The 22,061-nt window shown below is 40.3% G+C and overlaps 1 protein-coding gene across 3 annotated transcripts in view; it reads left to right on the top strand.

Annotated features, from left to right (window-relative positions):
- Positions 1-22,061, top strand: part of DUT (deoxyuridine triphosphatase) — a 31,799-nt gene that overhangs the window by 749 nt on the left and 8,989 nt on the right. For 2 of the 3 annotated variants that reach the window (XM_060618621.3, XM_060618620.3), the window contains exons 2-7: positions 343-478; positions 2,906-2,997; positions 4,638-4,682; positions 10,808-10,882; positions 11,019-11,089; positions 11,509-11,630. In XM_060618621.3, coding sequence (XP_060474604.1) covers positions 343-478; positions 2,906-2,997; positions 4,638-4,682; positions 10,808-10,882; positions 11,019-11,089; positions 11,509-11,565 — 476 coding nt within the window. In that variant the 3' untranslated portion in view covers positions 11,566-11,630. Of the gene's footprint in view, positions 1-342; positions 479-2,905; positions 2,998-4,637; positions 4,683-10,807; positions 10,883-11,018; positions 11,090-11,508; positions 11,631-22,061 lie in introns of those variants that run through there. The other variant, XR_014137804.1, reaches the window with a different exon arrangement.

The raw sequence follows: 22,061 nt of genomic DNA, 5'->3' as shown, positions 1-22,061 counted from the left end.
AGCCGCGGTGGTCTGAGCGGTGTGGGAGCCTGAGCAGCCCCTAGGGAAATGCTTCCTTCCTGTTGTGTGTGCGGGAAGCCACCGAGGCCGTCCCCGCGCAGGTTGGACCCGTGCGCTGAGTTGGAAAAGCTTGAAAAGGCGCAGTAGTTTCCCAAATCCTCTTTCCAAGAAGGGTTTAAATCTCGCCTCCCCTCTCAGCCAGAACTGTGGGCTCGTCCGGGGGTCGGTGGGCGGGGCGAGGAGTTGTTGGCGGGAGATTTAAATTTTTGGCGGCTGGACTCATTCTGAGTCCACTTGTTCCCTCTTTTCTCTCGTTCTGCTCTGCCATGCCTTGCTCTGAAGCGACACCCACCATCTCCCCCAGCAAGCGGGCTCGGCCTGCGGAGGACGCCATGCGGCTCCGCTTTGTCCGGCTCTCGGAGCACGCCACCGCCCCGAGCAAGGGGTCCGCGCGGGCCGCGGGCTACGACCTGTACAGGTGAGTGGGGATTTCCCGCCGCCTTCTGCTCGTGGCATCCCTACCCCACGCAGAGAAGGTGCAGGCCTGGAGTTGCAGAGTTCTCAGGTTAGCTTATATTCTTGCCATCTGCTGCTACAGCTTGAAACTTTCACTTAACAGATTACAAAAACAAACTCCTTTTGCATTTATGTAGGATTTCAGTCTTTTTTTTTTTTTTTTTACTGTTGAAAATGTTAGTTTTCCTCTTTAGCATAAATTCAATAAGGATTTGGGATAAGCATGAAGAATGGTAACTACATGTAAATGTCCACCAAGGCATTATTTGTTTTGCAACATTTATTTTACCCTTTCCAGGTGGAAGGTAGAAATGAATAAGGCCCACCTTGGCCTTTAAGGAGTGGCCTGAGGGTGATGCAGTGGGCAACAGGAAGAGAAGCTAAGGTGGAAGTATAGGTGCTGAGTATGAAAATACATGAGGAGGATTCTTGAACGATGCTTCTGCCTTAAAGGATTTGTAAAATTTTTCTGTATGTCCATATTTAAGTTCTGCCCAAGGACTGGGAATGTCAAAAGGGTACAAATCAGAAAAGCAGTGGGAATGTCAGTAATACTACCTACCACCCTTTGCTTTGTTCAGCACCTTTTCCCTCTACTAAAGCCTTTACTTGTGGGCACTTTTATTGAATCCTCGGGGCACTACTGAAGTAGATAAGTGTTACTTTTTTACAGATGAGGGAGTTTGTGATGAGCTGAACTGATTGCTTAAGGGCTTGAATGTAATAAAATTTTTGACCCTTAATTCAGTGCTTTTTTCCCTTGACTACTGTGCCCAGTTCTTAGAACCATTAAGGTAGGTGAAAAGTGATACTGGGGGTTATGGGTGTTTAATACAGGACTAAATCCTTAGGATTTACTTTAAAGCATGCCGGGTAATTCTAATGTGAGAACTACTGGTCTCAGTCATAAGCACAGGAGGAGGGGAGAAAGGAGTGTGTGACGATAGAAAAAGGAAGGTGAGGTATAGACTGTTAGAGCTGAAAGGGATGTGGTCAGTCCCTTAGTTTTCGTGGCTAAACGTGGACTGATGTAGTTTGACTGCATCATATCTGGGCACTGTTGTGAGTCAAATGAGAGATGTTGATTTAAGATACTTTAACATCCTCCTAATGAATAGAGATGACTGTATACTGAGATAGACATGGAAATAACTTCCCTCTTTAATAAATTAGGGCTTAACTATGGAAAGAGGAAATTCCAATGAAAGAAGTGAAAATGTTAATACTGCTTTACTAGTTTTCACTAAGGTCTCCAAAGTAACTTAACTGTTCTGCTCATTGTAAAATCTCTTAAATTTCTATCAAGAAGGGGGCTACAGTAAGAGCAATAGTAGCAGCATTTGATGGGTGGATCTTAGAATATTGGGTTCTCAGCAGTGTCCTTCTCCAGGGCCTATTGACAGTGATCAGCTCTGTCCCCAACCTGTGAGGAACAAGGCTTCAGCTTGGTAAGCTTGGTTAACTACCAAGGCTAGCAATACAGATGCAACACAGCTTTTTTTTAAAAGTTTATTTATTTATTTTTAATTTTTTTTTTTTTTTTTATTTTTGAGACAGAGAGAGACAGAGCATGAATGGGGGAGGAGAAGAGAGAGAGAGGGAGACACAGAATCTGAAGCAGGCTCCAGGCTCTGAGCTGTCAGCACAGAGCCCGACGCGGGGCTCGAACTCATGGATCATGAGATCGTGACCTGAGCCGAAGTCGGATGCTTAACCGACTGAGCCACCCAGGCGCCCCTGTTTATTTAGTTTTGAGAGAGAGAGAGCGCTATTGCTCAAGCATGATTGAGGGGGGGGCAGGAAGGTGCAGAGAGAGAGAGAGGGAGAGAGAGAACCCCAAGCAGGCCCTAAGCTATCAGCTCAGAGCCTGATGTGGAGCTCGAACTCAGGAACTGTGAGATCATGACCCAAGCTGAAATCAAGCGTTCCATGCTTAACTGACTGAGCCACGTGAACACCCCTATCTTCCTCTTTTTATATCGCATTAGTGAAGCATACAACTTTTAAAAGTGTGCCTTTCCACCCCCTCCTGCTAATACGTATTTCAGTTTCCCAGCAAAATTTTGTTCAGGGGAGAACAAAATTACATGTTGATACCTCTTAAACCAAAATATTTGCCAGAATGACTATATCTAAAGGTAGCACAATTTTCATGATGGACTAAAAGAGAATATCTACCACTATCTTCTTCATAAGCTCTTTTTTATATGAACTGGAAACTTCGAGTACTGAACTCTTAGACTGGTTACTGAAATGTAAGATTGCATGAATTTTGTGATTATTTTATGAAATCTATTTAAAGCAATTCTGTATACTTAGTCACAAGGAAGAGCGTATAGAAACACTTTTATGAATAAATACTGGTTACTTTCTTTCATTATTTTCCTAGTGCCTATGATTATACAGTACCACCTATGGAAAAAGTCCTTGTGAAAACGGACATTCAGATAGCTCTTCCTTCTGGGTGCTATGGAAGAGTAGGTAAGTGATTTAAGGCATGGGTAACTATTTGTCAAGCTCTTCCTTTATGATCTGTTCCTTTATCTTAGTTCCATTTAGGGTATAAGTGAGGGAATGGATACTGTTTGGCATGTGTCCTAAAATAAAGAAGTGCCAACTATGATGGCAAGTGCAGCCGTTTGGAAACTTTAGATTTCATGTAATTATCTGCTTTTTGCCTCCCTCTTTTTCTGATTCCTTGAGCTTTTAGGAGGCTCACATTGGCCCAGGAGTGTGTTCTCTCAGCTCCTCAATGAGAAACTGAAAATACAGGTGATTTTTAACTGGAGCTCCCCCACCAAGGACAAGATTGTATATGAGGTCACATGTGAAGACGGTAATGAGAATGGCTGATATTTGTTACGTAAGGAAAGAGGCAGGCTGGGGTTAATGGCACATGGCATTATAAGGCTAAGTAAAACTTCTGGCTTCTCCTCACTCCAGAGTCTGTCAGACCATTTATTTAGCCTTTTCCCCCTTTGGGTGTTCTCCCATGGGGTGTCTTACTGTCAAGAGATACCCTTCAAGGCACTAGAGGGTATGCCTTATAGCAGGAGGAGCTATGACAAAATGGAAAGCAAATCACCCGTCACTGGAGAGTTCAAAACTTTCTTCAAGAGTAACTTAACTTCAGAGTAAACCTAAAGGCACAAATGGAACTGTGGTGGGGAAGGGGCTGGACTACCACCATCTTGTTAGCCATGAGTGTGAGAACTGCTAATACTTCCGCCTTTAAAAGAATCACGAGATGGGTTCTTTTTTCATCTCCTTTTGGCAGTATTTGACTGCATTTTGAGAATATTTGTGGTGGGGAGAGGGGAGATCAGGGAGATGGAATGAAATAAAAGGAAAAGCAGGAAGAGGCAGCATTTATTGACAAAGTGCCTGATTGAAGTATTCTGGAACAGAAAACTAGAAGCTAGAATAATTAACGATAGGCCTGTTGCTCAAGTCAGCAAGTATAAGGTATAATGTTAGCTTTTCATGTTTTCATTTTAAGAATAAAAAGCATAGTGGGAATGAGTTTTTAAGGTTTGTTTTTTTGACAGTTTGCTTGACTGATACCAGGCCTTTTCTCTTCCTCTGGTTCATTTGTTTATACAGATGGGTCGTTTGGCATTTGCATCATGAGTGGGATTCCCAAGTTCTAGGCTAGGCTTTGCCACTGGTTGGTTAAGTTGATGCCTATTTCACCCCGCCCCCTCCTTTGCCCTCTTCCCATCTCTACTGCTATATGCCCAGACCTCCCATCTGAAAACAAGTCTCCTTCCTCAGTCCTGTGTCCCTGCCAGCCACAGTCCTCCCTTTGTGGCCAGACTTCTTAAAAGAGTCCCCTTGGCTTGCTCACCTCTCAGTCTACCCCAGCAGCCCAAGGCTTCACTGCCACACCTTCTCCACATCCTCCATGGCCCCAAGTCCTGTGGGAGTGGTTTAAGCAGCTTTTGAATTAAACTATGTCAGGTTTCTCTACACTCTTTCCTCCTTTAACACAGTATAATAAATATATTCTTTAATCCAGGACCACCTGCTAAAGTTAAGATGTAGATGTTCTAGGGGAGGAGAGTGACATGCCTTAAAGTAGCCAACTTCTCCTTTTCTTTGTTTTTCTTTTTCTTTTTTAGCTCCCCGTTCTGGCTTGGCTGCGAAACACTTCATAGATGTAGGAGGTAATGTGTTTACGTTTTCCTTCTGTAAATATGTGTATGTATTCACTTTGCCTTTGCTTAAGAGGTAGTAATCAAAAGACAGGTCTTATTTTTATCTTCAACAATAGGAAATGATTTTTGTTGTGTTTTGCCTTTTTAGAAATTTCCGTCTCTCAAATTATGAGGTAGTTTCAAGTATTATTTGATTATATCTAATTTTAAATGATCACTATGTGAAATACATGTTATTTTACTAATAGGCTAACTAGACATTATCTGATGGATAGGATTTTTGCCTTGGCTTAGTGATAATCTGCATTTAGTCCAAAAATGACTCCATTCTTAGAAGAAAGTTAGTTTTAGAAAGGTAGGAAAAGCTTTTATGTCATTTTAAAGCAATTATGTTTTGCTTAAATAATTAAAAAATTACTTAAGCAGTAATTACTAAATTCTTTTTTTTTTTTTAAATGTTTTATTTATTTTTGACAGAGAGAGAGAGAGAGAGAGAGAGAGAGAGAGAATGAGCGGGGGAGGGGCAGAGAGAGAGGGAGACACAGAATCTGAAGTAGGCTCCAGGCTCTGAGCTGTCAGCACAGACCCCGACGCGGGGCTCGAACTCAGACCGCGAGATCATGACCTGAGCTGAAGTCAGACGCTCAACCAGCTGAGCCACCCAGGCGCCCCAGTAATTACTAAATTCTTTAAGCAAGGGGCGCCTGGGTGGCTCAGTCGGTTAAGCATCTGACTTGGGACATGACCTTGCAGTTCAAGAGTTCCAGCCCCACATAGGGCTCTCTGCTGTCAGCACAGAGCCCACTTTGGATTCTCTGTCTTTCCCTCTCTGCCCCTCCTCTGCTTGTACACACATACTCTCTCTCTCTGTCTCTCAAAAATAAATAAATACTTAAAAAAATTTAAAAAAAGAAGGAAATTCTTTAAGCCAAAGTTATAGAAAATGCAGGTCAATCTTGTAAGAAATTTTTTAACCTGCATGAGAGAACCATCCCTGTTTGGCAAAATGTAAAAAGAAAATCTTTCCCTGAGTGAGAAAAGAAAACTTCTCACTATGCTTCCCTTTCTATGTTTCTTGTCAAACAAGTCCTCAGTGGCTCTGATTTCCCTTACAATCAAGCCTTACTCAGGTCTCCCAAAGCCAACAACTTCATCATGGAGCCCCTTTCATGAAGAGCCCCCAGTCTGTGCTGTCCTCTTGCTGTAGGTTCCCTAACCACCCCTCACTATAGGGAAATTCTGACCTTTGTTCTGACTTTAATTCCCATCATTATGAGCCGAGTGCTTCACCTAACTAGACGTCTTCCCCCTCCAAGAAGTGGATATGCCTCATTCTCTAAACACCTCCATTTTTACAAAGCTACTTTTTAACAGATGAAGAACTGTCTCAGAGATGAGTCCAAGTTGACATGTTGAACACTGGAATCTTCATCCATGGTTCTAATCCTTTAATCTGTCTGTTCTTTTTTTGTTGTTTTTTTGAGAGAGGGAGAAAGTACATGGGGAACTGGGGCAAGGGAGAAGCAGAAAAAGAATCTTAAGCAGGCTCCATGCCACCCTCCACCTCCATGGCCCTGAGGTCACCACCTGAGACTTGAGCCAAAATCAGGAGTGGGACACTCCACTGGGTGGACACTCCACTGGGTGGACACTCCACTGGGTGACTGAACCACCCAGGCGCCCCTACAGTCCCTCTGTTCTTTACACTGCAATTCAATGCTGGGTTTCACCTCACCCCATCCCTGCACCAACCAAGCACTATGCTAAATAAAGTCACTGTTACCTGCACTGCAGGCCTTAAGTAGGGAATGAGTACTGTCCCTGGGCCGTCTCTCTTTCTGCCCTTGGTGTCACTAGGTGGTGCTGTGAGGCAAGACAGAATCCTCAAAGTAGTCCTTTCTTAGCGACTGAAAAGGAGCCAAGTTTGGCACAGACAGCAAGAATGGACAGCCCACTCGGGTTGAGAATTGCCTGGACTCAGTTATGCTTGCTTTCCAAAAATACTTTTATAACATCAAGTATGGTAATTGAGGACTATAACTTTAGGATATAAAAGATTGGATATATTTTTAAAGAAATTTCAAAGGGTTGTGAAAGGAACATGGGCTTTGGAGTAACAACTTGATTTGGGTCCCAGCTTTGTCATTAACTGGCTAGTTATTACTTTTCTGAGCCTCAGTTTCCTCTTCCATAAAATGGAAATTAGTGTGCCTGCCTCAGAAGGATGGGAGGATTAAAGGAGAATACATGTAAAGCATCTAACACTGCTTGGCACGTCTTAGATCCCAGAAGCTATATTTCTTGTCCCTTAGAGAATTCACGGATTTTTTTTTTTAAATGGGGCAGCTATTTTTTTTCTTTCTGACTTTGTTACTCATTTTTGCTGTTTAAAACAACCTCCTGAAAAAAAATTCATGTAAAAGAAACGGAAAGTTAGTTTGCCTGGTGGTTGGTGTGGTATTATTCCTAAAATCACATTGTGGTGTGTTCTTGGATGCAGAGTGTCTTAAAAATGTCTCTTAGGCACAGGTTTATCATCGTTGGCCACCACTTTTGTTTCAAAAGAGAGATGTTGTTAGAAATCCCAGGCTGTAAATAAGGGTCAAAGGGAAAAGTTGAGTATGCAGGATTCTGTTCAGAATCCACATCTGGTAGGTGTGGGTAGTTTTCACTAAAGGTTTCCAACAAATGACATGCCAAAGTCTTGACACAGTAAAACTTTTGCCTGAAGTCAGTTAATTACCCTGCCAGTTCCAATGTATGATTTTTCCAGTGATAACTTCAAAATACTTTTTGCTTTCTCATGAAGAGAAATATCCCTGATGCTTATGTTCCTTATGTAGAAAAAGAATGTCTTGGGTTTTTCTTGAAGGTCAAATTGTCTTTGAGTAATACCTAAACTTGGAACTATTGGATTTTTCGTACTATTAGCATTCATGCTAAAAAACAAAAAAGTATTAATTGAGGGCACTTTTTTTTCCTGCCATACATTTTAATTGACTTCAAACGACTTCATTTCTTTTAGTGAGTTAAAGGGCTTTTCACATTTTTGTGTGCCAAGCATAAAACCTTGGTAGATATCTGGCTTTGCAGAATTCAAGACATTCAACCATATGAGTCTGATTTGGACTACTTTATAGATATATGGCAAAGGCCTTTACAAAAAGGGAGTGTTTTAGTATGGTAGAAGATACCAGAAAGTAAAAACAAATGCTTGCAGGCCACAGGAAAAAGAATTTAAATGCCCAAACAAATAAGGAAAAAAATCGTAAACAAAATATAGAAGAGGACATACATATGTGCAACAAATATGCAGAGAAAAAAATTCTAGCCTCACTAGTCATCAGGGAAATGCACAGTAAAGCCAGGAGATACTGTTTTTCACTCATCACATTGGCCAGAATTTTTTTTTTTTTTTTAAGATTGTTGCCATCTGGTACTACCAAGGACTTTGGAAATGGGCATTCTTAAATATTGCTGATAGAAGTTTGAATTGCTACACCTTTTTCACAAAGTTATCCAGAAATATCCACTAAAATTTAAAGTGTACACACCCTTTGATCAGGAAAGTGCTTTTCGGAAACTTTTTGATGAGATTGAAAATCACGAATACACAAGGACATCTGTAAAGGACTGCTTTGTATATTATAGCAAAAATGCAAAGGCAACCTGAGTGATAGCATGTAAGAGAATAGTTACACAGGGATAATGGTACTGTATTTCCATATCTCAGATTTAAAAAGAATGACTAAGGGGTGCTCAGTCTGGGTGGCTCAGCTGGGTGGCTGAGTCTGTTGAACGTCTGATTTCGGCTCAGGTCATGATCTTATGGTTCGTGGGTTCGGGCCCCACGTCGGGCTCTATGCTGACAGCTCAGAGTCTGGAACCTGCTTCGGATTCTGTGTCTCCCTCTCTCTCTGCTCCTCCCTTGCTCACACTCTGTCTCTCTCTCAAAAATAAATAAAGATTAAAAAATTTTTTTCAAGAACAACTAAGATTCCTATTTATATATTAATTGCAAAGGATGTCTGATATTTTAAGTGGAAAAAAGAAAGTAATACGTAGAATCTCTTACTGTAACATTGGCTCCCTGAAGGAGGGTAGAGGAACATTATTAGCTTTTACTTTCTATGTACGTGTACTATTTGGGTAATGTAAAATTTTTCTTATAAAGTAGAAACCAAGAGTTCAGAAATTGGTCCACATTGTCTTCCTTGAACCCTTTCTAGATAAGTGAGCACTAGACTGCACTTCAGATCTCCAACTTGGAGATTACATGGCCTTCTGGAGTCATCTGTTCCAGCATGGAACAGCATGGTCTCTGCAGGGGTTTCTACACTGAATCTGATCCACGTTGTTCTCTACAGCCAGAACTTTCCGCATATTAATAATATAGAAAACAGCTGGTCCCATCTTTCTGTCAATTCTTTCAGTACATATTAAGGACTAATTTAATGGTCAGGTGGCAGTGGGGAAAGAAGACAGGCTTCAGTATTCTTTGAATTGGTCTTTGAATTTGTTTCTGTACAACTAGAAAAGAATAGACTGTTTCTTCAGTCTAGACATGATATGAACCACTTCTGCTGCCTTTCTGCTACTTTCATACTCACTCTTCCCACTGTTAAAAATTTACTTTAATTCAAACTCCTAAAAGTGTTGTGTCAGGAACTTTTAAGAATGCTTAAATTCACTTTCATTCATAAAACACAGGGATTCATTTAAACTTCAACGGTAATCCACTGGAAAAATCTGAGTAGTTTTCCCCGTTCTGGAACTTTTTTAAAAATTTTCTTCCCACCCCCCCCCCCCCCCCCCACTCTTTGAGAAAATTGAAAGGGAATGCTTAACCTTGTTCTTAAAAAAAATTTTTTTTTCAGTTTACTTTCAAATAATTATGAGTCTGGCCAACCAGTATTAATACCCATTGAGGTACATTCCTGGTTTTTTTTCCTTTGAGGATTTTGTTTGTTTGTTTGTTTAGGAGGAGGGTGTTACTAGTAATTAGGATTTAATTAGGATCACATGAATCCTATCATTTTCCAAACAGAGGGGAAAGAATGAACATATATAAAAGGAAATTGGCGGGGGGTGGGGTGGGAGGGTGGGTAGAGGTAAGAGGAAGAGAAGTGACTTCTAAAAGGTAGGGGATTTTATTTTGGGGTAAAGAAAACAGTCCCCAAAATTGATTGTGGTGATGGTTGCACAATTCTGAATACACTGAAAACCGTTGAGTTGTGAATTCTGTCTTAATATTAAAAGAGGAAATGGGAAGTCCTGGTGCACCTGTATTATCTGTGCTTGTGTTTATGGAAATGTTTTAAATTCTTGACCCAAACTGAAATGCTAACAAGCTTGAGAAATGTACCTCTCTGGGCCAAGGCAGGGCCCTGATGCAAGTTTCTCTCCTGCAAAGATTTGCTGTCCTCGTGTTTATAATCTCAAACAGGTACTGATGACACATGGTTTCACATAAAAGTGTACTTGTTATTAAGCTTATGTGCTAATGTCTTCTGAGAGATCATGCTCTAAGAAAGGATGGTAGCTCACATTAAAAGGAAAGGAAGAATATGAACTGAAAGGTTCAGCTCCATTTTTATTGCAAAAATGACTGTTCTGATATTTGCTAGACTGCCACTTAACAGTGTGTCAGCCTTGACTTCTTCCACAGCAGATCTTCCGGCTTCTTGACATTTTTTATTTATGACTCAATCACATTTCAATCTGGATATTAGTGGGAAGCTGCTACCAGGAGAAGCCTTTGCAACCCAATCATTATTTTCTCCTAGTCTTTTTAGCAGGCGTGCAGCAGAAGAACAGTGGTTTTGGAGTGAGCAATTCAGGATGACCTATCTGAGATGCTAAGTCCCTATTCCCAGTTTAGAATAGGAAACGGTCACCACTTGTAAGGGTGACAGGTTGGAAAATCAGGGCTGTTTTATGAATTCTATGTATTTGCATTTTAGTAATATCATTTTTTAGTTTTGAGACTTTACATAGTTCCAGAGCAAGAGTCACTTACCCATTTGCAAGGCTAAAGACCTCACAGCTGCAGAAAAGTGATTTTGAGGTCATCGTACGCCCTCAGTGTTTTGGTAGCATAAAAACCATGCTAATGCTGTTTTTCTTTTCCTTAGCTGGCGTCATAGATGAAGATTATAGAGGAAATGTGGGTGTTGTACTATTTAATTTTGGCAAAGAAAAGTTTGAAGGTACGTTAACTACATACAATCACATGAATGTGAGTTTTCAGAGTTAGGAGTGTCTAAATAACACATGCTTACTCCTCTAAGGCAAGATAGAATGTGTCAATAAAATATCAGTAATAAACTCTTTCTTCTTTTGAAGTCAAAAAGGGTGATCGAATTGCACAGCTCATTTGTGAACGGATTTTTTATCCAGAAATAGAAGAAGTTCAGGTAAGTGTCATAAAAGCCGAGTTGGGAATAACTGATGTACCGTCTTCAGTGAAGGGAAAACTACAATTTCAAGCATTTCATATGCTATTTGAAACTAAATAATAGCACATACAGTAGTCCTATTTTAAGCAAAATTAAAATCGTAGAATTTCTTGAAATGTTTTTCGTGGCTGTTCTGTAGCATTACTTTGGATAATACATCATTTAAATATACTCTAAAATTCTATTTCTCTAGCTATTTTGAAAATTGCCCAATATTTTATTTATGGAGCTTTTTTAAAATTTAATTTTCTTTCTGTAATCTCCTTTTTGAAAGGATGATACAGCTGGAATAAAAAATTTTTACAGATTAGGAGCTAGAGAGAACCGACAGAGGGTCTGAAATTAACCACCTGAACACCACCTTTATGTCTTTTCAGGTTTTGGATGACACTGAAAGGGGTTCAGGAGGTTTTGGTTCTACTGGGAAGAATTAAAACTTATTCCAAGAATAGAAAATGAGAAAACATACTTTTCTTAAAAATAAAGAGTCTTTGCTTAAGGTGTTTTGGTGTTTTATACTTTTGTAAACTTATTAGTGTTACCTACTAAAACTGGTTGTCTTAGGATTAATTAAGGAAAAGATACCTCAGTTGGGGTCACAAAGGAACTCACTTGCTTGTGTTTTTATACATTTGAATGTTGTATAAATCTGTGTGGTGACCTAATACAAAGTGTTTCTTTTTTTTAATGGAATGTATATCAATTACAGATCCAAAACTCCCTGTATTATTTAATTCACTAAATGCTGCTTCTCAGCTTATTAAATTGCTTTGTAAATCATAAGTAGTACCTTTCATTCCATAAATTTGACTTCTTTCACAGATACAAATTATCGCACAAAGTGAACTAAAAAGATAATAAGAAGTTGAAGTTACTCCTTGTCCATCCCTTCTCTCCATTGCTCTCAAAAGTGATTTTGATCTTAAGATTCTTTGTGACATTGGGAAGAAGAGAATCCTCAGGTTATTTTTTAGTTTTATTTTTAATCATCCTATCATCCTTTTGGTAGGCCCCGGTTGGCTGGATAGAACTATGTTTGTGAAAGGAGATGCAACCTGGGGATTTCCAGTTGGTTCATCTTCCTGATTTCGTTCCATCAAATAAATTGTACAAGTTGTGTACCTTTCTCTCACTGTGATAGGGTATAGCCAAGAAAATAGGCAATTTAATAGGGAAAAAGTAGAGTAATGGTGTGTGTTTAGGCCATTGGGTTTGCCCATCCCAAGTACTTTTGAGTTAATATGAGTAAGCAGTATTTCATCACAGGTAGGGGGCTGATTCTGTGGATTTGCTTGATTTAACATCATTTGCAACCTTGAAGGCGTGCACTGTATTGCCTGCACTGTATTGCCCAGGCTTCTTTGCACAAGGGCTGTCGGGGTCACTTCAGCTTTGCTGGTCAGATGCACTAGTGGGAAGCTCGTGAGACGTCATTTTGTGAGTGTGGGTCATGTAGATGGAGTGCTTCTGGAGCTGGCAGCTTCTCAGCAACCCGTTCTTGGAAGCACAGGCTGGAGTGTGTGTCTTCCGTCCTTCCAGTGATTCTTTAGACCATTTCGTAACCTGTAATGTAGTATTTTCCATCTATGGGTCACAATTCACTAGTGAGTCATGAAATCAACTCCTCTAATGCATTTTTAAAAATTAAATAGAGAAACAGCAGAGGACAACACATGTCAACTGGGTAAATATTGTGAACATTGTTTGAATTACATATTCATATGTTCATGTGTATACTGGATCATGATATAAATTATTTCTGCAGTCAATAAAATTTAAATAAATCCCATTCTGCTAAACTAGTGGATTCTGTCCTCTGAACACTGACCAATACGTAGTAACAGTTGAGTAAGAACAAATGGTATGATGTGACTGCCAAGAGATTCGGTCTTAGTTACACTGTTAATGTTAGTTCCCACTTACTGAAAATTCAGTGTATTAAGCACTTTTAGAAAATGCTTGTTTTTTGTTTTTTGTTTTTTTCCTCATGGCATACCTGTGGGAGAGTAGATAAAACACTTAAAAAAATGTTTTTTAAAGTTTACTTATTTTTGAGAGAGAGTGTGTTTGTGAGCAGGAGGGGCAGAGAGAGAGGCAGACACAGAATCCAAAGCAGACCCCAGGCTCTGAGCTGTCACCACAGAGCCCAATATGGGGCTCACACCCACAAACCGTGAGATCATGATCTGAGCCAAAGTCAGATGCTTAACCAACTGAGCTACCCAGGCACACCGAGAAAACATTCTTTATAGATGACAGATATAGGCACAGAGATGTTTAGTAGCTTGCTTAACATTTCAGCTGAAAGACCACTCTTAAAACTCAGGTCCTATGGCTTTGAAGCCCATGTTCTGTGCAACCTTCAGTCTTGCAAGTGGTAGACAGAATACAGAATGGAAGAGATGGTGAATGAAAGTCCTCTAGTGTATTCATTCCTGGTGTCTTTCCATCTGGGCACCAGACTTATGGAAAGTTGTTTACATCTGAATCTACTCTGAAAGTTAGAGACTTGGAACCGTGTTCATGAGGGATAAATGGAAGATCTCCGGGGTGGGATGTTGTTTGTAGAAAAAGTGTGTGTTGGGGTGGGAGAATGTGGGAGGAGGGGTGGCTATAGAAGGTCTCTAGTGGTATGACAGATCTTAGATGTTAAAGACTCAGAAAGGGAACTAATTAGGTTTGTCATATGTGACCTGATCGACTGGAACTAGGTAGGATCAGTGCATTTAATCTATAGCAGATGGGAGCTGTGAGATAAGAGAAAATACATATTGGTCTCTGCCCCCGATTCCTGGCGTGTAGTTCCTAAACTGTTGTCATTTCCTAAGTGATAAGAGCACTAGGTGCATCTCTTGTTCTAATATTGGTCATTGATTCCGGTTGCTCACACAGAGCTCCTGAAACCCTTGTAATCTACTGGGTGATGACTGTCTTGTTCAAATGAAGTGACTCTGGGTGGCTTCCTGGATTGCTCCTGGGTGGAGGCTGGTCACTAAAAAGACCAAGTCATGGTGAGAAGTTTAGAACTTTTAGTCCTGACCCCTATCTCTTGAGAGGGGAGGAAGGGCTAAAAATGGAGTTAATGATGGATCATGCCTAAATAATGAAGCCCCCATAAAATCCCAAAAATAGGAGATTGGGAGAGTTTCTGGGTTGGTGCACACTGGAGGTGCTGGGAGAGTGGCACACCTGGAGAGGGTGTAGAAGCTCTGTGACCCCACATACGTTGCCCTACTCACCTCTTCCATCTGGATCTTTTACCATATCATTTAATAAACTGGTGAACCAAGGTGTGTCCCTCAATTCTGTGAGATGTCTAGGAAATTGAACTGAAGGAGGGGGGGTCCCTGGAACCTCTAATCTATAGCCATTTGGTGAGCAGCAGAGGTGACAACCTTAGCTTGTAACTGGCAATCTGAAGTGTGTATTGGGGGCGGGGGGCATTCTTGTGGAACTGAGCCCTTAACCTGTGAGATCTGACCCTCTCTGGGTAGCTAGTGTCAGAGCTGAGTTAAATTGTAGGACACCCTGTTGGTATTACAAAGAATTGCTTGGTGTAGGGAGAAGCCTCTGCACAACTAGTGACCAGAAGTGAAGTGTTTTAGTTGAGTAGTAAAGAAGACAAACAGGGAAGAAACGAGGGCAGACCCGGTTTTTTCCTACATAGGAAGGAAACAAGCTGAGTTTTTTCTTTACAGTGGCATAAGGGCAGACTCATGGAACTTCCCTAAGACAGCAAATTTAATGAAAAAGCAAAGAATATGCCATGTGAAAAACCATATCCTACCAGTCAGTTGGGTTGGGCTCACTGGAGACAAATATTCTGTGTTATATATGCAGAGTTCGCGTATTTTATACCATTTTTACTTTGTTTTATGTGAAATATAACATTTAGAAAAGTGTATAAAACAGAAGTGTACAGTATAATGAATAACTACAACATAGAACACCCAAATGGTGGTCTGAAAAAAAGCACTGTGCTGGTTCTTGAGCTCATTATCAGTTTGGTTTTATCCCAACCACGTGGATTTAGTTGGTAGGAAAAGGAAAACAAAAGGGTCCATTTATAAGGGCCAGTTCTTCCCCTCCCAGCAGAAAGGAAACCAAAGGTTTTTACTGGTGGCCAAAGAGAAGCATCATTTTCACATGTAGGACTGCACCTTGTGATTTTTAGATTAACTACAAGTTGACTAATAATTACCATACTATCAGTTTAGTAACTTCTCAGGCAGAGACCAGGTAGTTTTCTTCTCCCTTGACAGGTCTTTCTCACTCACTAATGATGCCCACTATCCACTCCTGTCCTTGGTACTTTATACATCAGAAGAGAAATAATCAGAGAGACTCCTACAAACATCTGATGCTCCGTTAGTTAAATTACCATGGTGGCCAGTTGCAATGGAAGCCACAAGCTAGTACTTAAGCAAATGGCTTCGGTGGATAGGGAGGCCAAGGCCCAAGATTTGGATTTCAGAGCACCTTCCCTACACAGTACTTCCTGCTACAGGACCCTCTTCATCCCACCCAGAAGGAGATACCAAATGATTATTAACTCATGTTCATTTTCCATCTTATCAATGGAGGAATGATGGAAGGCTAGAGGGCTAACATATAGGCACCTGGAGTTTTGTAAAGTGTATATATCAGAGTTTGAGGTTAGTGGACCTCAGATATGTTGGCTTAGTTACATGAGTAGTGAGTCCAAGTTGTTATTTAGAGCATTCTCAGTAGAGCTTCCGGAAGCATCTTGCTTTAACCATTCACTTTAACCAAGTCACTCTTGGCTCTATTTCTCATTTCTCTACTTTTCCCCACATCTTCAACTCCAATAGTGATCCCTGTTAGGAGAGTACTAATAGTTTATACTTCACTCTGTTCCCCAACTTCTTGTCTCTATTGATAACCTCTACCGCATGCCCTTAAAGTAGCAGTAATAGACTGTCGATCATGTGAACCGCAGATTACAGAGAATGATAGAAGCCATGGGCCAATGTTCAATGATAATATTAGTAGTAATATTTATAGATTCAGAGCATCCTTAAATATAGAAAGAGCTTACATGCAAAACCCATGCTAAGAGGCATGTAATCATTCTTTTTTTTTTAAGTTTATTTTGAGAGAGAGCAAGCAGGAGTGGAAGGTGGAGACAGAGACAGAGGGAGAGAGGGAGAATCCCAAGCAGGCTCCACACTGTCAGTGCAGAACCTGATGCAGGGCTCAATCCCAAGAACCAAGAGATCATGACCTGAGCCAAAGCCGGTTGCTTAACCCACTGAGCCACCCAGGCACCCTGGCATGTAATTATTCTAATAAAGACAATAGTGGAATCTTTGATCAGGCATTTAAAGCCACCTTACCTCTGCTCATTAGTGTAAAATATACTATTTTATGTAACTGACCCAATCCTTTTAGCTGAGAAATACCCTCTAGTATCATCATTCTAAGAAGAGACAAGAGGTGGGGGGAAATCATTTCTCAAAAGTGAAAATAAAATCACTTTTGCTGAAGACACCTCTCTATTTGGAGATGGATTATAGACACTGTTTTGACAGTGCTTTTTCTTTTCCTTACTGAAAAGAGAATGAGAAAAAGGAAACATAAATGAAACTGTAATTCTCACTGAAGGATAAGGAAAAAGAGAGAAAGAAATTAAAAATGGTCTCCCTTTATGAGCAACTAAACATGGTTAAGTTGGGAGAATTTTAAAAGGATCCAAGACGTCTCCTAAGGAAAACATGTAATAACTTTTTATGAAAGTAAGATATTAGAGAAAATTAAAGATTAACAAGTTACTAAATTATATCTTGGTTCACTCCTAGTTTTCAACAATGGATTTTACAGATGAGTTAAAAACCTCTGGTAGAAAAGTACCAAAATAATGATTATCTCTGGCTGTTGGGATTGCTAGTAATTGTTCCCTTTTTGCATTATTTGTATTTTAACATCTTTAAACATGGAAACTATAGTATTTCCTTAAGAAAAAATCTTAAAATTTTATGATAAAAATATCTTTGTTTAATTTTGGTTATATTTACTATTTTAATGAATATTTTTAATGTTGAAAGTATGTGGGAATATTATGACTATAAATTACAAATTTTGAAGAAAAAACATACAAGTTAGTATAATAGAAAAGCACTAGCTTTGGGAATTTTAAACTCGAGTTTAAGTTCTGCTGTTTTACTAACCAAATTATCTTGAGCAAATAAAGTGACCTATAGCTGGTCAATTTTTTTTTAGCATAAAGTAAGGAGAGTCATTAGATAATCCGCAGGGTCCCTTTGGGCTCTCCTATTGTATTTAGTGAATTTTGAGACCAGACTGTATGGCTGTGTCAAACTACTGCCACCTGGTGGCAGTTATCTAAAGTGAAGGGGCTGTATTTAAGGTACAAAATCACCATCATTCACTCATTAATTCATGTGTATACAGTATTTGCCTACCATCCATGTGCTGGGCAAGTGTGAGCATCATGGTTCATTCAATTTAGTGTTTTTCTAGATGACACTTTCTAGACATGAGCTGTCACATGCTAGCTATGTGACCTTGACATTATTTAACCACTTTTGAGTCTCTGTCTTCAAAATCTGAAACATAAAGATAATAATATCCACCTTACATTATTAGAAAATCTAAAAATCATGGATGTAAAGTATCTCACAGTCCATAGCAAAGAATATTTGGCCAATAAATGGTAGTGATTATCCTCAGGAAGTTAACATCTAGTAAAGGAAGTAAGATGAATACAGAAATCAGTGCAATATGTGATATGCTTTGAAAATACAAAGAGGCACAAGGCACATTCAGTAAAATGGCAAAACCTAAATGCAAACAGAGTGGAGTACAAAGGACTGGTAGGAATTGCTGGTGACTGTTCTGGAATGGGAGGTTGCTAGTCTGCTCTGGGGGGTCCTAAATGCCAGGGAAGCAATGGCCAGCCGTGGAAGAGTTGGGTCAAAGAGTAACAACCCCAGAGCTGAACCTCAGGAAGATTGATATTAATTTAATGTCTGTGACAATGAGGTTAAGAGGCCATTGCCAGAATAGCTAGGCAATAAACACAGAGGACAACAAAGGATGGAGAAAAACTAAGAAACTATAAAAACAAAGTTGAGAATGAAACTTGCTGAGACTAGAGACATTGTTAGATCACAAATGAACTACTGAGACTGAGGGAGGCTATCATGTGCTTGGGGTCACAAAACCAACCAAACTGGCAGTTGTAGGAGTAGACTCCAGGGTTCCTGACTTGGGATCTAATACCCCTTCTCCACCTAGGAAAGAGTTAAGCCAACTTTCCCCTCAGGTGTGAACACTAAACCAATATATATATATATATATATATATATATATATATATATATATATATATATATATATACAAGTGTGTGGGAAAGTAATAAACTTTTCGTCAACGTGCCAGGGGCTAGGGGGGAAGTATTGTGACAAAATAGTCTTCGGCAAGTCCGTTCACTCTGAGTATTAGAAAGGGCATTATACTTAGAGGGAAATAAAATCCCAAGTGTGTTCCAGTTTGAAACCCCCATGGGATTTATAATGGCTTAACTTTTATTTATTTATTTATTTACTTATTTATTTTTTAATGTTTTATTTTATTTTTGAGAGACAGAGAGACAGAGAGAGAGAGTGGGGGAAGAGCAGAGAGAGAAGGAGACACAGAATCCGAACCAGGCTCCAGGCTCCGAGCTGTCAGCACAGAGCCCAACCCGAGGCTTGAACCCACAAACTGTGAGATCATGACCTGAGCTGAAGTCAGATGCCTAACCGACTGAGCCACCCAAGGCAATATAATGGCTTAAATTTTAGTTGACATGGATTTTTTTTTTTTCTGCCATCTTAGAGAGGCAGGCAATAGTAGCATACAAATAGTAGCATAGCTCAGCACCCACGACAGGAAGCTCCCATAAAATTTACTTTGACAGAACAAAGGCAAATAATGATATAATCCCCTGCAGCTATGTTTGGCATGGAAAAGTTATATTGTTGGGAATGATAGGAAAAATCATATTAGAAGAAGACTAATGCTGTCTAAAGGTCCTGTAGAGGGGAGAGTGTGGGATAATTCCATGATATGTGGAATAACACGGTTCAGAAAAAAAAAAAGAGGGTGCCCGTTGAACTGAGACTGTGTTTGATTATCATAGAAGAGATGAAACACTTTTTCATACTCAGAAAAATCAATATACAGCAAAAGAAGAGACGCTGTTTGATGATAAGGCAATAAAAACTTCAAAGGGTAACTTAAAAATGTTTCCTAATTCATTTCAGCCTAAACTTATCCCCATGCCCGTCTCACGCTGTCCGCCAGCAATTTCACTGGAATATGTTAGCCAGTCTCCCTGGAATCATTGTCGGGTCTCCTTGGAATGGAAACTGACAAACTCCAGGGGTGAGTGCAAGAAAAAATGGTGCTGGCAGCAAGAGAGGAAGTGTTTTTTTCAATTTAGTGCCAGAAGTAAGTGCTGACATCGTCTCACATGTGTTTGGGGACAATGGCACATGCCAATGCTAACACGTTCACTTTTCCGAGTCCCTTGCTCAAAGGCATTTGGCAAGTGGCTGCAGAAGCCACAGCTACTTCTCCCTCCCCATCCTCAAATTTCTGAACCCCTTTCCTCTCTTTTGGGCACAACAGTTTCCACTTTGTATCATTAGCGTCATCACCCGGAGTGAATTCTCTTATTCTTCCTGCACATGCATTGTGAAGTGCAAACTCTTTTTCCTTACATAACTTCACGTCCTCTCTTTATAAGCACACCTTTTGGGGGTTTGAACATTAATCTCAGGTGACTTCAGAGCTGCACTAAGCAAAGCCTGCATTTTCTAGGCTAAAGCAGACAAAATTAAGTGAAAGGACCCAGTTGATGCTGATTAAGGTAAGAGAGAAGCTGGTTAACCACGTGGGCTCCATGCCAATGTGCCTCCCTCCCCTCCCACCAAGTTAATGGTATTGGGGAGAGGAAGGTATGTTTAGACCTCTCAGGCTTCCAGTGCATCCCTGATGAGACTCAGGCATAGCTGCCTAGCCCTTGGCTACTGCAGTATGGCTTAGTAATAGAAATATAGTGTTTATTTCTTTTTTTTTTTCATTTTTTTAATGTTTATTTATTTTTGAGAGAGAGAGACAGACAGACAGACAGACAGCCTGAGCGGGGGAGGCGGAGTGAGACGTGACTTAAACACAGAATCCAAACCAGTTTCCAGGCTCTGAGCTGTCCACACAGAACCTGACTTGGGGTTCAAACCCATGAGCCATGAGATCATGATCTGAGCTGAAGTCAGACCCTTAATGACTGAACCACTTAGGCACCCCTGACAGTGTTTATTTCTAAAGATAGTTTTATTTCTATGTGACACAATGTATACACTGAACATCTTTTGGTTAGAAGCCAAATATAATTACCCATTTGCCACATTTTCCTTGCGCTTTCTTTCCAAAACTTATTTGTAGGCACCGAGTATCATCTTTTAAACTGCTTTGTCCTGACATAATTATCTGTGTCAACTTTTGTTAGAATCAGTTGTGAGAACTCCGATTAGAATATAAATTGTAGAAGGAAGAGAACTAACCTTTCGAAAGGCTGTATACTCCAGGCACAATGCCAGTTGTGTCACTTTTACCTGAGCTGGGTATTTTGTAAAACCTGAGCAGAATTCCTCTTGGGGTGAAAACTGGTTTCTTAAGTTTTCAGGAGTCAGCATCATTCTGATGGGCTCCCTAGGTGTTAGAGTGGGTCCCAGAGCTCAAGGCTTGCTTGGGCAGCTTGAGAAGTGAGAGGCATTGAAGCTCATGCAGAAGGCTAACTGAAGAAGGGACCAGAGCTGGTAAGAAACTTCTTGCATCAGAGATTGCCTAGGAACTTGCTCCTTTAAATATATATTATGCAAATTTCAATCATATGCATAAGTAAAATGCATGAACCCCAGGTACTCCTCACCCCCCTTCAACAATGATCAATTCATAGCTGATTTTGTTTCTTCTATAACCCCCATCCCCAACCCCAATGAATTATTTTGAAACAAACCCCAGACATTGTATCACTGCACCGATTACTTTAATCTGTTTGTTGAGCCATCTGTAGGGCCGCAGCTTCCCTCCTCTTACCCAAACTTCATTAAAGTTGACTGCACACACCGCTTTAGTGTTGGTGGGTGCTTTGGGGGAGCACAAAATACGGAAAAGTTTGCATCTGGGCCACAGTAGGTAAAGAACGAGACAGCAATATGAGGTTTGATGCAGAGATGAGGTTAAGAATGAGCAGGGCTCTCAAGAATTCTTGAAACGATTGGAGGACTGGAAGGGATGGAGGGGATGCTAGATTTTCTACAGGAAGTCAGAGGAGGCCTTCATGCAGGACTCTGTGGGTGTGGGTGAGTGTGTTTTATTATTAAAATGAAGAGTGACTCTAAAAGACTGGAAATCTTCGGGACAGCCAGACAGCTGGCTTTTGGGTTACAGTTGCGTATTCCAAGTTTCCTTTCCTTGAAAGGAAAGAAAATACTAAATTTAAACACCATCTTTTAATTCCTCAATCATTTCCCTTTCTGTCTCTTTAACAAATGCAGTCTTTAGACAACCAATGCGAATCATTTATTCTCCACGACCCTTTCAGACACCTGACATCACTAGGGAGGAGTTGTTAGGCAATCCCAATCCCAGTTAAGTTTTCAACTGCTCCCTGTGTAGCGCTGGCTAAGTCACTGTTCTTTAATAATCTGTGATGAACAAGAAAAAATTACCCATCTAAGGACAGTGCACCTAGATACCTGCACAATTCTCCTGCAGCATTCTTAAAGGAAAAAAAAAAAAAATGGGGGGGGTGCCTGGGTGGCTCAGTCAGTTAAGCATGGGCTCAGGTCATGATCTCAAGGCTCATGGGTTCGAGCCCTGCGTCCAGCTCTGTGCTTAC

The sequence above is a fragment of the Panthera onca genome, chromosome B3, assembly GCF_046562875.1.
Source record: "Panthera onca isolate mPanOnc1 chromosome B3, mPanOnc1 haplotype 2, whole genome shotgun sequence".
NCBI classification, from domain to species: domain Eukaryota; kingdom Metazoa; phylum Chordata; class Mammalia; order Carnivora; family Felidae; genus Panthera; species Panthera onca.
The sequence above is the reverse complement of the archived record's forward strand: the minus strand, read 5'-3'. Positions and strand labels throughout refer to the sequence as shown.